The sequence below is a fragment of the Phacochoerus africanus genome, chromosome 2, assembly GCF_016906955.1.
Source record: "Phacochoerus africanus isolate WHEZ1 chromosome 2, ROS_Pafr_v1, whole genome shotgun sequence".
Taxonomy (NCBI): Eukaryota; Metazoa; Chordata; class Mammalia; order Artiodactyla; family Suidae; genus Phacochoerus; species Phacochoerus africanus.
In genome coordinates this window covers 66,319,477-66,336,534 of record NC_062545.1, presented here as the reverse complement: position 1 = coordinate 66,336,534, position 17,058 = coordinate 66,319,477, and the positions used below count along the sequence as shown (strand labels likewise).

The 17,058-nt window shown below is 39.5% G+C and overlaps 1 protein-coding gene across 2 annotated transcripts in view; it reads left to right on the top strand.

Moving 5' to 3' along the window:
* The window catches only part of COQ3 (coenzyme Q3, methyltransferase), a 29,009-nt gene that overhangs the window by 5,470 nt on the left and 6,481 nt on the right, over positions 1 to 17,058 (top strand). For both annotated transcript variants that reach the window (XM_047761465.1, XM_047761474.1), the window contains exons 2-4: positions 5,661 to 5,787; positions 8,200 to 8,352; positions 12,570 to 12,669. In XM_047761465.1, coding sequence (XP_047617421.1) covers positions 5,661 to 5,787; positions 8,200 to 8,352; positions 12,570 to 12,669 — 380 coding nt within the window. The remainder of the gene's footprint in view (positions 1 to 5,660; positions 5,788 to 8,199; positions 8,353 to 12,569; positions 12,670 to 17,058) is intronic.

Here is a 17,058-nt window from a genome sequence, read left to right as displayed (position 1 = left end):
CTTTTTTGTTGTTGTTGTTGCTATTTCTTTGGGCCGCTTCCGCGGCATATGGAGGTTCCCAGGCTAGGGGTCGAATCGGAGCTGTAGCCACCGGCCTACACCAGAGCCAGAGCAACGCGGAATCCGAGCCGCGTCTGCAACCTACACCACAGCTCATGGCAACGCCGGATCGTTAACCCACTGAGCAAGGGCAGGGACCGAACCCGCAACCTCATGGTTCCTAGTCGGATTCGTTAACCACTGCGCCACGACGGGAACTCCTTTTTTTTTTTTTTTGTCTTTTCAGAGAATTTCTTATGCTCTTCACTCAATTCCTCAGTGATAACATATTACATAACCATAATACATTGTCATTGGTACCATCAACTAAACTGCAGTCCTTATTTGAGTCTTAACACCTTTACATACACTTATTTTGTGTGTTATTTGTGTATCATCACAGAGAGATTTGGGTAGTAACCACCACGGAATCAGGATATGGAACTGTACCTGGTACCACTCCTTTATAGTCAGACACTACACCCAACCTTAAACCTTGACTTGTTTTTCCATGATGTTATATTATTTCTATTATAATTTTGTCATTTCAAGAGTGGTATATAAATGGAATCATACAGTATATATACCTTTTGAAAAAAAAAATCACAACTCAGCATAAATACCCTTGAAATCCATCCAAGTTTTTGCATGAATCGATAGTTCATTTCTCTTGAATTCCGAGTAGTTTTTTATGATATGAATATTTTACAGTTTGTTTAACCATTCACCTATTGTAGGATTTTGATTATTCCCAGTTTGGGACTGTTATAGATAAAGCTACTCTGAACATTGATGTATAGGTTTTTGTGTGGGCATAAGTTTTCTCTTCTCTGGGATTAATTCCCCAGGAATACAATTGCTAAGTTGCATGATATATGTATATTTAACTTTATTAGGAACTCCAAACTGCTTTTCGTGGTGTCTGTACCATTTGACATTCCCACTAGCAATAATAAGAGATCTAGTCATTTCATATCCTAGTCCAAACCTGATAACATCAAGGATGGATACAGGAGTTCCCATTGCGGCTCAGTGGGTTAAGAACCTGACATAGTGTCTGTGACGATGCAGATTCAATCCCCGGCCTGGCTCAGTGGGTCAAGGATCTGGTATTGTTGATACAAGCTATGTCATAGGTTGCAGATGGGGCTAGGATCTGGTGTTTCTGTGGCTGTGACATAGGCCTCAGCTGCAGCTCTGATCAGATCCCCTAGCCTGGGAACTTCCATATGCCACAGGTGCCACTGTTAAAAAAAAAAAAAAAAAAAGGTTAGATTTTAGTCAAATATTACGTATGTAGTGGCTTTCATATGCATTACTCTAATGGCTATTGATAGTTAACATCTCTTCACGTGCTTATTTGCACCTGTAAATCCTCTTTGATGAAATGTCTGTCTTTTTATACCCATTTTATAATACCCACATGAATTTCAAAATTAGATTGCTTGTTTTGTTTTTCTATGGGAGGTTTTTTTGTTTTTGTTTTTGTCTTGGTCTTTTTGTCTGTTTCGGGGCTGAACCCTCGGCATATGGAGGTTTCCAGGCTTGGGGTCTAATTGGAGCTGTAGCGGCCGGCCTACACTACAGCCACAGCAATGCCAGATCCTTAACCCACTGAGCGATGCCAGGGATTGAACCCGAAACTTCATGGTTCCTAGTCAGACATCGTTTCTGCTGTGCCCTGACGGGAACTCCCTATGGGAGGTTTTTTGTTTTGTTTTACTTTTACAGTATCTTTACATATTCCAGATAAGTCCTTTATGGGATATATGTTTTGCAAATGTATCTTCCCATTGTGTGACTTGATTTTTTTTTTCTTAACAAGGTCTTTTGCAGAGCAAAAGTTTTAAATTTTTATTCAATTTAATCAATATTTTATTTTATGGATTGTGCTTTTGGTGTCATGAAGATCTCTTGTTTCTTCTAAATGTTTTATATTTTTGCATTTAAATCATTTTGATTTGTTGTATAAGATGTGAGATTTAGGTCAAATTTTTCATTTTTGTCTATAACATCTAATTGTTTCAACACCATTTATTGAATTTATTAATTTACTTTTCTTCCTTTGCACTGCTCCTACACCATTGATGCACCCAAATGATTTTTTTTTTTTTGGGGGGGGTCTCTCTCTGGATACTCTTTTGTTGCCTTGACATTTGTGTCTGTCTCTCCTCCAATACTACTGTGTCTTAATATTTTTTTTCTTTTTAGGGCCATACCCAAGGCATATAGAAGTTCTCAGGCTAGGGGTCAAGTTGGAACTACAGCTGCCAGCCACAGCCACAGCAATTTGGGATCTGAGCTGTGTCTCAGATCTACACCACAGCTCACGGCCATGCAGTATCCTTAACCCACTGAGCAAGGCCAGGGATCAAACCTGAGTCCTCATGGATGGTGGTCGGGTTCGTTTCCACTGTGCCACAACAAGAATTCCTTGATTCCTGAAATTCCATTCTCCTTTTTCAATATTGTTTTGCCTTTTAATTTTTTTTTTTTTTGTCTTTTTGCTATTTCTTTGGGCTGCTCCCACAGCATATGGAGGTTCCCAGGCTAGGGGTCGAATCGGAGCTGTAGCACCCGGCCTACGCCAGAGCCACAGCAACGCGGGATCCGAGCCGCGTCTGCAACCTACACCACAGCTCACAGCCATGCCGAACCCTTAACCCACTGAGCAAGGGCAGGGACCGAACCCGCAACCTCATGGTTCCTAGTCGGATTCGTTAGCCACTGCGCCATGACAGGAACGCCTGCCTTTTAATTTTTATTCATTTATTTTTCTTTTTGTGGCTGCACCTGCAGCATGTGGAAGTTCCCAGGCTAGGGGTCAAATTGGAGCTGCAGCTGCGGCCTGTGCCACAGCCGCAGCAGTGCCAGATCTGAGCCACATCTGTGACCAGCTTGCAGTAATGCTGGATCCTTAACCCACAGAGTGAGGCCAGGGATCGAACCCATATCCACATGGATGCTAGTCATGTTCTTAACCTGCTGAACCACAATGAGAACTCCTATTTTGCTTTTTTTTTTTTAATATAAATTTTACAATCTGCTTGTCTATATCTACCAAAAAAAGGCTGTTGGGACTTTGATAGAAATTGTGTTGAACATATAGATCACTGTGGAGACGGTTGATGTTACATCTTCCAATGCATGAACACAGTATGTCTCATCATTTATTAGATTGTCTTTTATTTCTTTTGTCAGTGTTTTATATAAAATTTCAGCATATAACTGTACATTTTCCTAGACTTATACAACAATGGAAATATTCTTTTTTGGACTGATTTTATTTATTTATTTATTTTTGGCCTTACTTGTGGCACGTGGAGGATCCAGGGATTGAACCCATGCCACAGCTGCGACCTGAACGGCCTCAGTGACAAGGCTGGATCCTTAATCCTCTGTGTCACAAGCATACTCTTTGATAGAGCAGGAGTTCCCGTCATGACTCAGTGGTAACAAACCTGACTAGTATCCATGAGGATGCAGGTTCAATCCCTGGTCTTGCTCAGTGGGTTAAGGATCTGTTGTTTCTGTGAGCTGTGGTATAGGTCACAGACCTGGTTTGGATCTGGTGTTGCTCTGGCTGCGGTGCAGGCCCACAGCTGCAGCTCCTATTCATCCCCTAGCCTGGGAACTTCCATATGCTGCAAGTGTGGCCCTAAAAAGAACGAAAAGTAATAGAGCATTTTGAATTTTGCTTTCCAGTTGTTCACTGTTAGCGTATAGAAACAATTGAATGTTGACCTTTCTGTGTGTTGAATTTGTAATCTGTGCCTTGTTGAATCCACTTATTCCAGGAGCTTTTTTTTTTTAAGATTCCTCGGGATTTTCTACATAGACAATCCTATCATCTGCAAATAGGGACAGATAGGAGTTCCCTTGTGACCTAGTAAGGTTAAGGATCTGGTATTGTCACTGCAGTAGCTGAGTTGCTGCTGTGGCTCAAGTTTTGTCCCTGGCCACGATCCTCCATGTGCAGTGGGTGTGGCTAAAAAAAAAAAAAAAAGGACAGATTAGTTTCTTCCTTTTCATTCTGTGTACCTTTTTTGTTTGTTTGTTTGTTTGTTTGTTTTTGTTTCTGGACCAGGGAGCCAGGGATTGAACCTGTACCACAGCAGTGACCAGCACCAGAGCAGTGACAATGCTGAATCCTTAACCCATTTTGCCACCAAAGAACTCTGTTCTGTATGCCTTTTATTTCCTTCTCTTGCCTTTTTGTACTGGCTAAGACTTTTTAGTACTATGTTGAATAGGAGTTGAGAATGGACATTCGTGCCTTGTTCCTGATTTTAGAGATAAAGTACTTAGTCTTTCACCATAAGTACTTCATGAGCTATAGGATTTTTCTGGGTATTCTAACCAATTGAAGTATTTCTTGTAAGTTTGCTGAGAGTTTTTAATCATAGGTAGGTGTGGATTTTGTCAGATATTTTGTCCACATCAATTAATATGCTTATTTGTTTTTTCTTTTCTCTCTCTCAATTTTAATATGGTAGATTTCATTGATTAATTTTCTACTATTGAACTAGTATTACATAGCTAGAATAAATGTTACTTGGTTATGCTATATTATTTTTATATGCTGCTGAATTTTATTTACTAATTGTGAATTTTTGTGTCTGTTCATGACAGACACAGGAATGATTTTCTTTGCAGAATCATCTTTGATTTTTGTCTGTTTTTTGCTGGAGTAATTTGTCTTCTTGGTGGATTCTCTTGCGTTTTTTTGTTTGTTTGTTTGTTTGTTGCCTTTTAGGGCCTCACTCGCGGCATGTGGAGGTTCCCCAGGTTAGCGGTTGATTCGGATCTGTAGGCACTGGCCTACACCACAGTCATAGCAACACCAGATCCGAGCCACATCTGTGACCTATACCACGATCATGGCAACGCCAGATCCTTAGCCCACTGAGCAAGGCCAGGGACTGAACCTGTGTCCTCACGGATCCTAATCAGATTCATTTCCACTGAGCCACGATGGGAACTCCTGAACTAGTTTTGATAGTTCAAAATTAATGCAACCCTGGTTTAAAAGGTAGTGTAGCTTTAATTTGAATGTCATTTTTTAATAATTTTGTGCAGCATAATGTTGATGTGAAAACAAATGCTGTGAAAAACTTTGCATAAGTATTATTTAGCTTTGCTAATTATAAATTCAGAAATGTCTGATTAGAGTTAGAGGCAGAATGCAAGATTTTTTATTTTATAAGTTAGAATAAAATCCAAAACTAAGGAGTGTCTGTTGTGGCTCAGCGGAAATGGAATCTGACTAGTATCCATGAGGACACAGGTTCGATCCCTGGCCTTGCTCAGTGGGTTAAGGATCTGGTGTTGCCGTGAGCTGCAGTGTAATTCGCAGACAAGGCTTGGATTTGGCATTGCTGTGGCTATAGTGTAGGCCAGCGGCTAAAGCTCCAGTTTGACCCCTAGCCTGGGAACTTCCATATGCCGTGGGTGTGACCCTGAAAAGACAGAAAAAAAAAAATCCAAAATTAAGGGAAAAATACCCTTCTGTTTATCAACTGTAATATAAAATAGCTATATAAAATTGTCTTCAATCACATATATGTCAGGGATTCATACTGTGCAATGCTTTCTCTAGATATTTGGTTTTCTTTTTTCAGTTTGTTCAAAGAATCAGCTCAGTTGGACTCTACAAATTAAACCATGGGTTGTCAATGAATACAGAATCATGTGGTTCAAATCCTGTAGCATGAATTTTGCCTTCTTGAATAGAATGAAAAGTTACAGGTAAGTTTATTCATTACTGTGGCAAATATTTATGTAATTATGCACAATAATAGTTTAGTATTGATTGTGTTTAATAACTCAGTATAGCTCATATGGTTTGATTATGGTAGTTTTTATTTATTGAAATATTCTTATTTTTCCAACAACTTTTAAATTCGGAAAATTTCAAACCCACAGAAAATGTGTTATATAGTATACCTCCAGTGTATACTTTTCATCCGTACTCAGCAATAGATTTTATTTTTAATATGAGACTACATTACTTAGAGAAGTACTTTTTACCTCCTCAGAGTATTTTATAACAGGATACAAATAATGCTTAAATCATAAGTGATTTGGATGAAACATATATCTAAGGTGGTTCAGTATACATTCTAGGTAGCAAGATCTAATCAAAATAATACCTTTATGTATTCATATATTATAAACCAATCTAACTTTGTGAAAAATATTACATAAAGTATGAGCTCTGTTTTCCAAATGCATGCTTCTACTTCTTGTCGTTCCTTTAAGATTGGATATATGTGAAATCATTCTTAGTCAACTGAGCAACCATCCGTTGTTATCTATTGTGCATTAGTCCTTCATACTGACTGAGGCTTTGCATGAAGCATGAAAAGGAGGATAATATTAATAAGATCCTATTAAAGAAGAGTGACATTTAACTCTTAAAACAATAATAAGTAATCCATATAGAATGTATTGTATGTAGCTAAGAAAAACATAATAAAAATTTAAATGGCATTACCTATGCTAATGTAACAACCTATTTTCTTTTACCCAAGAACCTTTGTAGGATTTTCCTATTATGGTTTTTTTTTTTTGTCTTTTTGCCTTTTTAGGGCCGCACCCGTGGCATATGGAGGTTCCCAGACTAGGGGTCTAATAGGAGCTGTTGCTGCCAGCCTATGCCAGAGCCACAGCAGCGCCAGATCCGAGCTGTGTCTGCGACCAACAGCACAACTCATGGCAACGCCAGATCCTTAACCCACTGAGCGAGGCCAGGGATCAAACCCAAAACCTCATGGTTCCTGGTCAGATTCATTTCCACTGCGCCATGACGGGAACTCCCTTACTATGTACTTTGAAATGGAAGCTGGTATAGTGTCTGTCTGATCTGTTTAGTCCCTGTTTGATTCCACTTGAGTGTAAAAAAAAAAATTTGGGGGTGAATTATAAACTTTTCCAGGCCTTCTCCTTCAGATTGTTCATTTGACAAATGTTTCCTGAGCACCAACTGTGTTTCAGGAACTGCACTAAAATGGTAAGCAAGACAGTCTATGCCTTGCCCTCATAGTGCTTATGTTCTAGTGGAGAGACATGATCCACTAATCACATAGCCCCACCAAGGAGCACAAAAGTTGTAAAGGAGTTAAAATAGGGGACTATTAGGTGATATTCCATTTCAAAGATCTAAAAGATGAAAAGGGATGAATTAGGTGTGTACAGGAAGGAAGGGGGAATGTGAGAAGAATATTCTGGTCATTCGATGTCAATTGACATATACAAAGTACCTGGGGAAGGATCAAGCATGGTCAACTCAAAGAACTGAAAGAAGGCTCATGTGGCTGGAGTGGGAAAGATGAGGAGAGTGGTGGCTTTGAACAGGGAAGAAATTGGGAACCAAATACTTCAGAACATTGTAGGCCATGCTAAGGATTGATCTTTTTTCCTAAGATCACTGGAAAGCCATGGAAGCATTTTCAATGGGAAGATAGCATGATCATATTCATATTTCAGAACAATCCATCTGGGTGCGTTGTGAACATTTGGATCGGAGGGGGATAAGGCTGTAAGCAGGCAGACTAATTAGAAGGCTAGGACGAAAGTTCAGGCAAGAGATGATGCAATCTTGGAACAGAATGATCAAGCAGTAGCAATGGAGTCAAGGTGGGGACATCGGAGTTCAAATTCTGGTTCCACCATGTGATCTCTTTGAGCCTTTCTTTATCAGTGCACTAGAGATAATAATAGTACTTACCTTATAGAGTTGCTGAGAGGCTTAAATAAGATGATCTGATGTCTGACACATATGGAGTTCTTAAACCAATAATACCTGGGATTTAGTAAGTAATCAGTGAACAGTTACACTACTACTACTACTACTACTGTTACTGTTATTAGGTGACCCCAAAGCTCAGGTTTTATAGTTTCACTTTTGTTGTAACCTACCTTGAAAGCAAATTAATTCATTTCATCTGTGAATCTATATGTGTATATTATTTATTTATAAGCTATATATATATAAGCAATGTGATTATAAGAAAACTTGTTTTGAAGCATCAAAAATGAGCAATACATGTATTTGGGATCTAATAAATTATAAATTAGAATATCTTTCTACTTAATATATCCCCTATTACATTTTTTTAAATGGCAGTTTTTGCTTGACTTTTCCTTCTGACCTCTTAGGCTCCCTTGGATAAGACCATACAGTACTTCCCCGTCCACTGTAGACAGCAATGAGGTGAAGACCTTCCTGGCCTTGGCTCACAGGTGGTGGGATGAACAAGGAGTGTATGCACCTCTTCATTCTATGAACGACCTGAGGGTGCCATTTATTAGGTAACATTCCAGAAATCCTAGACCTTTTAAATTACAACTCTTTTCAATCATTTCTTTTTTCTTTTTTTTTTTTTTTTTGTCTTTTCTAGGGCCGTTCCTGCAGCATATGGAGGTCCCAGGCTAGGGGTCGAATCTGAGCTGTAGCCGCCGGCCTATGCCACAGCCACAGCAACACTGGATTTGAGCCGAGTCTGTGACCTACACCACAGCTCACGGCAACGCCAGATCCTTAACCCACTGAGCAAGGCCAGGGGTCGAACCCACAACCTCATGGTTCCTAGTCGGATTCGTTAACCACTGCGCCATGACGGGAACTCCTTTTTTTTTTTTTCATTTATTTTCTTTTGAGTTCACTTTTCCCACCATGGTTTATGCCTAGGTTCAAAATGCTGCATTTTAAGTTTGCTTTAGAAATTTGGGATGGGGTTCCCATTGTGGTCATCGGGTTAAGAACCTGACTAGAATTCATGAGGATGCAGGTTTGATCCCTGGCCTCGCTCAGTGGGTTAAGGATCTGGCATTGCCACAAGCTGTGGCCTAGGTTGCAGACATGGCTCGGATTCCACATTGCTGTGGCTGTGATATAGGCCAGCAGCTGCAGCTGCTATTCGACCAATAGCCTGGGAACTTCCATATGCCACAAATGTGGCCATAAAATAGGAAGAAGGAAGGAAGAAATTAGGGAGATTGTCTTCATTGTTTGAAACTATTAATTTTTTAATAACATCACCCAAGTTCTAGGCTGCTTTCATTAAGTTAACTTGAAGTGCTTTTGGACATTATCAGTAAATCTGTATGGAAAAGGAATTAGGGTTCTATTGCATCAAGGTCATTTTATAGCAACTTTGACCTTTAGGCAGTTTATTTTATCTTATTTTGTTTTATTTTTTTGTCTTTTTTTTTTTTTTTGCTATTTCTTGGGCCACTCCCGCGGCATATGGAGGTTCCCAGACTAGGGGTCCAATCAGAGCTGTAGCCACTGGCCTACACCAGAGCCACAGCAACGCGGGATCCGAGCCGTGTCTGCAACCTACACCACAGCTCACGGCAATGCCGGATCCTTAACCCACTGAGCAAGGGCAGGCATTGAACTCGCAACCTCATGGTTCCTAGTCAGATTCGTCAACCACTGCGCCATGATGGGAACTCCTATTTTTTTTTTTTTGTCTTTTATAGGGCTGCAACTGTGGCATATGGAGGTTCCCAGGCTAGGGGTCTAATCAGAGCTGTAGCTGCCTGCCTACACCAGAGTGACAGCAATGCCAGATCTGAGCCACGTCTGCGACCTACCTCACAGTTCACAGCAATGCCAGATCCTTAACCCACTGAGTGAGGCCAGGAGTCGAACCTGCAACCTCATGGTTCCTAGTCAGATCCGTTAACCACTGAGCCACGATGGGAACTCCTAGGCAGTTCTGATAAAGGGAATACTACTGAGGAGTTCTCGTTGTGGCTAGGTGGTCGATGAACCCAAGTAGCATCCGCGAGGACGTGGGTTCAATCCCTGGCCTCGTTCAGTAGGTTAAGAATCCGGTGTTGCCATGAGCTGTGGTGTAGGTTGCAGATGTGGCTCGGATGCCGTGTTACCATGGCCATGGCATAGGCCGGCGGCTACAGCTCCGATTCGACCCCTAGCCTGGAAACCTCCATATGCCATGGGGGTGGCCCTAAAAAAGACAAAAAAAAAAATGGTGGGGGAATACTACTGAGACAGTTCAATTCAACAAATATTTTTTGAGAATTTACCTGGATTATATAAAAGTTACCAAGATATTCATCATTCAAAACAGTCTGGGGAAAAAAAAAAAAGGAGAGTTATTGCTGTGGCATGTCAGGTTAAGGATCCAGTGTCCCTGCAGTGGCTCAGGTTGCTACTCAGGCACAGATTTGATCCCTAATTCAGCACAGCCTTGACTGTGGCTCAGGTCACAGTTGCAGCTCAGATTCTATCCCTGGCCCAGGAACTTCCATGTGCTGTGGGTGCAGCCAAAGGAAAAAAAAAATACAGCCTTCGTGCTTAGAGTTTGCCATGGGACATAAAGGCAAGGCTCATCGGACTCCACTTAATCAAGGAATTGTTCATTCTGTCCATTTATTTATTTATTCATTAAATTGTTTGAGCAGCCCATATGGGCAAGGTACTGCAATAGACACAGAATATCAGATTCAGACTTTCTTCAAGGTACTTCCTGATTGGTTTTTGCTGGTTTATTCAGAATCAATGAAGCAAAAAGAAAATACTGGCACTTTTTTTTTTTTTAAAGTCACTGAATTAGTAGATTGTTGAGACACTAAGGCAAAGAAAAGCAGAAATGTCATTCTGTTAGGCTAGATCAGTTGTTCTCAGAGTTAGCCCTAGACTAGCAACATCAGTATCACTTGTGATCTTGATAGAACTACAAAACTCTCAGGTATTACCCTGGACTTACTGCTTTGGGGTGTCAGCAGCCTGTGTTTTAGCAAACCTTCCAACTATTCTCATGCACACTTAGCTTGAGAACTATTCTATTCAAAATACTGACACCATTATTTATTTATTTACTTAGGCCACGCCCACAGCATGCATAAATTCCCAGGCCAGGGATCAAACCTGTGCCACAGCAGCGACCCAACCGCAGTAGTGAAAACACTGGATCCTTAACCCACTAGGCCACCAGGGGGATCCTGTGGTACTAATTATTTAGATATTGCACTAAAAGAGACCACCCAGGGCTGTGCACATATGATTAAACTTTGGATTTTATTCTGATCATAAGTAAAACCATTGAAGGGGAGCCATATGATCTAAATTAAGATATAAAGGAGTCATTTTGGCCAATGCATGAAGAGTGGATTGGACGTCATTTGAAGTGAGACCTTTCTGTACAACATTCTGAAGTTATTTCCTTAACCACCATCTAGGTTTTTCTAGAAGTCAGTTTTTAATAGCAATAAAAGATATCCTAAGTTATCCTTATTATATATAACATTTATTTTAATGTAAGTATAATTAGAATTCATGTATAGTCCAATTTAAAGTTTTAGTTTAAAATATTATTAGCTATATGTATCTTTGTGTGTATATGGATATGTATGTGTGTGGCTTACATTTATTTGTGAATGTGGTAAAGTACTAGTATGATTATGTGATTTCTTAGAATTAAGTTTACTTGATTTGGATGCCTGTTTACACGATCATGAAAACACCACTAACTTAGATTAAAAGAGACTCAACTTAGAAGGGAATACAGGCAAATTCTGAAAATATAGCTCCCTAGTTGGCTTCTTCTGAGCCGTGTAAAATAACCTGTTTGTTGCTGATGTGAAATTGGTCTAGCAAGCAGTAACAACATAGCTAACAAATGTCTCAGGTGACATGACATCTCAAGTGAATAAAATTAGGTTAATCTCTACAGGATTGTTTTTAAAGTTTTTCTTTAGATTATTACTAACATAATAATTAAATCATAATTATTACTAGAGTATTTCAAGTTTACTTTAAACCTCCTGCTTTTGATTACTAAAAATACAAATTAAGGACAAGCTGAGAATAAAAAAATCTTTTTGGAGTTCCCATGTGGCTCAGTGGTTATAAAGCCAACTAGTATCCATGAGGATGCAGATTCAATCCCTGGCCTTGCTCAGTGGGTTAAGGACCCGGTGTTGCTACAAGCTTCAGTGTAGGTCGATGACATTGCTCAGATCCCATGTTGCTGTGGTTGTGGAGTTGGCCAGCAGCTGCAGCTCCACTCACTCCTACCTGGGAACTTCCATATGTTGCAGTTGCAGTCCTGAAAAGCAAAAAAACAAAACAAAACAAAACTTTATACTCCTCAAATCAATAGTCCATTTAAAAAGAGTTTAATAAATCAATTATAGTTTAATAAAAAAATAAAATAATTATATTTAAAAGACTAAAAAAAGTTTAATACTGCTTGAAAATGACACATTTTTAAGACTTTATTGATAAAATTAGTAATTCGTTTTCAGGAGTTCCCGTCGTAGTGCAGTGGAAATGAATCTGACTAGGAACCATGAAGTTTCGGGTTCAGTCCCTGGCCTCACTCAGTGGGTTAAGGATCTGGTGTTGCCGTGAGCTGTGGTGTAGGCCGGCAGCAATAGCTCCGATCAGACCCCTAGCCTGGGAACCTCCATATGCCACGGCTGTGGCCCTAAAAAAAACAAAAAGACAAAAAAAATCTGTTTTTATATGTTTCGATTTTTTTTTTTTTTTAAAGAGACAATCTTTTAAAAACAGTTGCTAATCACCTGCCTGGAAAACCTTTGTCTGGGATGAAGATCCTTGATGTTGGCTGTGGTGGTGGATTGTTAACAGAAGTAAGTAGTTTATAACTTTCTTGCCATTTTTAACTGGGGAAAACAATTGAGAAGAAGTGGGCTTATGCTTCTTCTGTCCCTTTAACAAATAATATTGTTTATTTTAAATAAACAAATGTATAATGTTATTTGTTTTTAATGTTTTAACTATTATAAAAGTTATACATGCTTTGCACATGTGGCATATGGGAGTTTCCAGGCTAGGGGTTGAATTGGAGCTGTGGCTTCAGGCCTACACCACAACACTGAAGCCATATCTTTGACCTACACTGCAGCTTGTGGCAGCACCAGATCCTTAACCCACTGATTGAGGCCAAGGATCAAACCTACATGACACTATTTCAGTTTCTTAAACCGCTGAGCCACAATGGGAACTCTTGATTTTTACTTTCTTAAAAACATATAAGGAGTTCCCGCTGTGGTGCAATGGGATCAACAGTGTTGTGAGAGCACTGGGTCACAGATTCAATCCCCTGCCCGGCACAGTGGGTTAAGGATTTGGCACTGACGCAGGCTACAGCTTAGGTCACAACTATGGCTTGGACGTGATTGCTGGCCTGGGAACTTCGTATGCCACAGGGTGGTCAAAAAAGAAAAAACGTCTATACCTGTATCTATCTATCTGTCTGCCTATCTATAGAGAGATATTTATTTCAGAAAATGACAGAAATTTTTTTATTCAAATTTCAGAAAAATTTTTTTACACGAAATTGAGGACACTGGTAAAAAAAAACAAATGGGACCTAATAATACTTAAAAGCTTTTTCACAACAAGGGAAACCATCATCGAAAGAAAAAAACAACCTAAGGAATGAGAGCTAGTACTTGCAAATTCTGTGACTGAAAAGAATTAATATCCAAAATATATAAACAGCTCAAACAACTCAATGTCAAAACAGAACACCCAATTTAAAAAATGGGCAGAAGACCTGAATAGACGTTTTTCTAAAAAAGACACATAGATGGCCAAAAGACACATGAGAAGATACTCAGCATTGCTAATTATCAGAGAAAGGCAAATCAAAATTACAGTCAGATTTTACCTTATATCTGTCAGAACAGCTGTCATCAAGAGAGTTCACATTGTGGCTCAGTGGAAATGAATCTGACTAGTATCCAGAGTGTGTGGGTTTGATTCCCGGCCTCACTCAGTTGGTTAAGGATCAGGCTTTGTGAGCTATGGTGTAGGTCATAGATGTGGTTTGGATCTTATGTTGCTATGGCTGTGATTTAGGCCAGCAGCTATAGCTCTGATTCAACCCCTAGCCTAGGAACTTCCACATGTCTTGGGTGCAGCCCTAATAAGGAAAAAAAAAAAAAAAAGAAGAATGGCAAACCCTGGTACACTGTTGGTAGGAATGTGAATTGGTGCAGCCACTATGAAAAACAGTATGGAGTTTCCTCAAAAAACTGAAAATGTTGGAATTCCTGCTGTGGCACAGTAGGTTAAGAATTTGGCTGCACTGGCTTGGGTCATTGCAGAGGCACAGGTTCAATCCCTGGCTCAGCACAGTGGGTTAAAGGATCCAGTGTTGCTGGAGCTGTGGTGTAGATCACTGCTGAGGCTTGGATTCATTTCCTACCCAGGGAATTTCCATATGCTCCGGGTGCGGCCATAAAATAAAAACAAACAAATAAATAAAAATTTTAAAAGACCTAAAAATAGGAGTTCCCGTCGTGGCGCAGTGGTTAACGAATCCGACTAGGAACCATGAGGTTGTGGGTTCGGTCCCTGCCCTTGCTCAGTGGGTTAACGATCTGGCGTTGCCATGAGCTGTGGTGTAGGTTGCAGACGCGGCTCGGATCCCGCGTTGCTGTGGCTCTGGCGTAGGCCTGCAGCTACAGCTCTGATTAGACTCCTAGCCTGGGAACCTCCATATGCCACGGGAGCAGCCCAAGAAATAGCAACAACAACAACAGCAACAACAACAACAAAAGACAAAAAAAAAAAAAAAAGAAATAGCAAAAAGACAAAAAAAAAAGACCTAAAAATATAAATATTGTATGACCCAGCAATTCCACTCCTGGGTATATAAAACAAAAACACTAATTTAAAAAGATACATGCACCCCAGTGTTCCTAGTAGCGTTATTAACAAGAGTCAAGATATGGGAGCAACCTAAGTGACCATCAACAAATGAATGGATGAAGAAGATGTCTCTCTCACACACACACACACACACACACACACACACACACACACACACACACACACACACGCATGATGCATAAAATGGCATATTTCTCTGCCATATTAAAAAAAAAATCTCCATTTGCAACAACGTGGATAAACCTAGAGGGTATTACACTTAGTGAAATAAAATGGACAATGACAGTTACTGTATGTTATTACTTATACATGGAATCTTAAAAATAAAGCAAATGAAGGAATATAGCAAAACAGAAACAGATTCACAGATACAGAGAACAAACTAGTGGATACTAGTAGGGAGTGGCAGCATAAGGGTAGGAGGATTAAGAGGTACAAACTATGATTGCAAAATAAATAAAAACAACAAGGATATATTGTACAAGACAGGGAAATAATAAATTTAAATGGAGTGTAATCTATAAAAATATTGAGTCACTATGTTGTATACCTAAAATTAATATTGTAAATCAACTATACTTCAATTTAAAAAAAAAGAATAAGAAAAAAAAAGTACTGGTCATTTGAATAGCTTTGGAAATTTTATCTCTTCTCTCTTTAAATGCACTGATAAGCTGTCCTTTTGCACTTGCTTCAGTGTCAAAACCTAACAGAATTTTGCCTGCTTTGGGGTTCTTCACTTCTTAGCTGCTCTAGAATACTTGGAAAAATATTCATTTTCCCTGTGAACAATATGTGCTTTAGCTTTATAGTAAATTTATACACTGCAGCTCTATTTAGTAATCTTCTATCAACACAGTAACTTTTTGTTTCAATCCTGCATCATCATCTGACCTTCAAAAGATATTTTAAGCAACAGTATAGGATACAAATGTAAGTGAAGATACAGTATGATGCTTACTGTCAAAGTCCTTAACAGCCAAGTTAACAGTGAGGCTAACAGAGGCCTTTGATTCACAGCCAAGTTTCCATATGCAGAAACTGTGTTCTTCAGGCAGCAGTGGACTGGTTTCTTTTGAAACAGTTATGAAGTTTCAGGAAATGTAAAATATGTGAAAATATATTCCTTAGAATCAAGAATATGTGGTTATCAAATTATAAATGAATATGATTTTGTTATATGTATTCTATAATCTCAGTATAACAGATTTTATATCTCTAAAGTAAAAATAATTTGATTTATACTTTTAAATTATTGACTAAAGAGTTATGAAATAAATGCTATGCAATTTTTTCTTTTTTCTCTCTTTTTCTTTTTTTTTTTTTTAGGGCTGCTCCTGAGACATATGAACATTTGTAGGCTAGGGTTCGAATCAGAGTTGAAGCTGCCAGCCTATGCCACAGCCATAGCAATGCCAGATCCAAGCTGTGTCTGTGACCTACACCACAGCTCATGGCAATGCCAGATCCTCAACCCACTAAGCAGGGCCAGGGATTGAACCTGCATCCTCTTGGATACTAGTTGGGTTTGTTACTGCTGAGCCATAATGGGAACTCCAATGCTATGCAGTTTTTTGGGGTTTTTTTTTTTTTTTGGTCTTTTTTTTTCCTTTTCTAGGGCCACTCCCTCAGCACATGGATGTTCCCAGGCTAGGGGTTTAATTGGAGCTGTAGCCACTGGCCTATGCCACAGCCACAGCAACGCGGGATCCAAGCCGTGTCTGTGACCTACACCACAGCTCATGGCAACGCCATATCCTTAACCCACTGACCAAGGCCCGGGATCGAACCCACAACCTCATGGTTCCTAGTCAGATTTGTTAACCACTGCGCCACAATGGGAACTCCACTATGCAGTTTTGATTAAAATTAAGTCTGTGTTGAAAAACTTGGGCATGTCATGGGAAGTGGTTGAATATAAAAGTTAAAAGAAGAATTAGTTATGAAGAATTGTTTCTAGTCAGTCACAGGAGAAACTATGGAGAAAAAAATTTTCTTTAGAGAACTTGAATATTAGAAAGTTCTGCTCTTTTTATAATGACATGTTACATTTATTGTACTTTAAATACGTTAATACTGGAGTTCCTCTTGGGGATCAGCAAGTTAAGAACCCAACTCGTATTCATGAAGGTGCAGGTTCAATCCCTGTCCTTGATCAGTGGGTTAAAGGATCCGGTGTTGCCATGAGTTGTGAGGTAGTTCACAGACATGGCTTAGATTTGGCGTTGCTGTGGCTGTGGTGTAGGCCAGCAGCTGCGGCTTCGATTGAACACCTATTCTAATTAACATGTGCTGCAGGTTCAGCCTTAAAAATAAAAGTTAATACTATACTGTGTGCC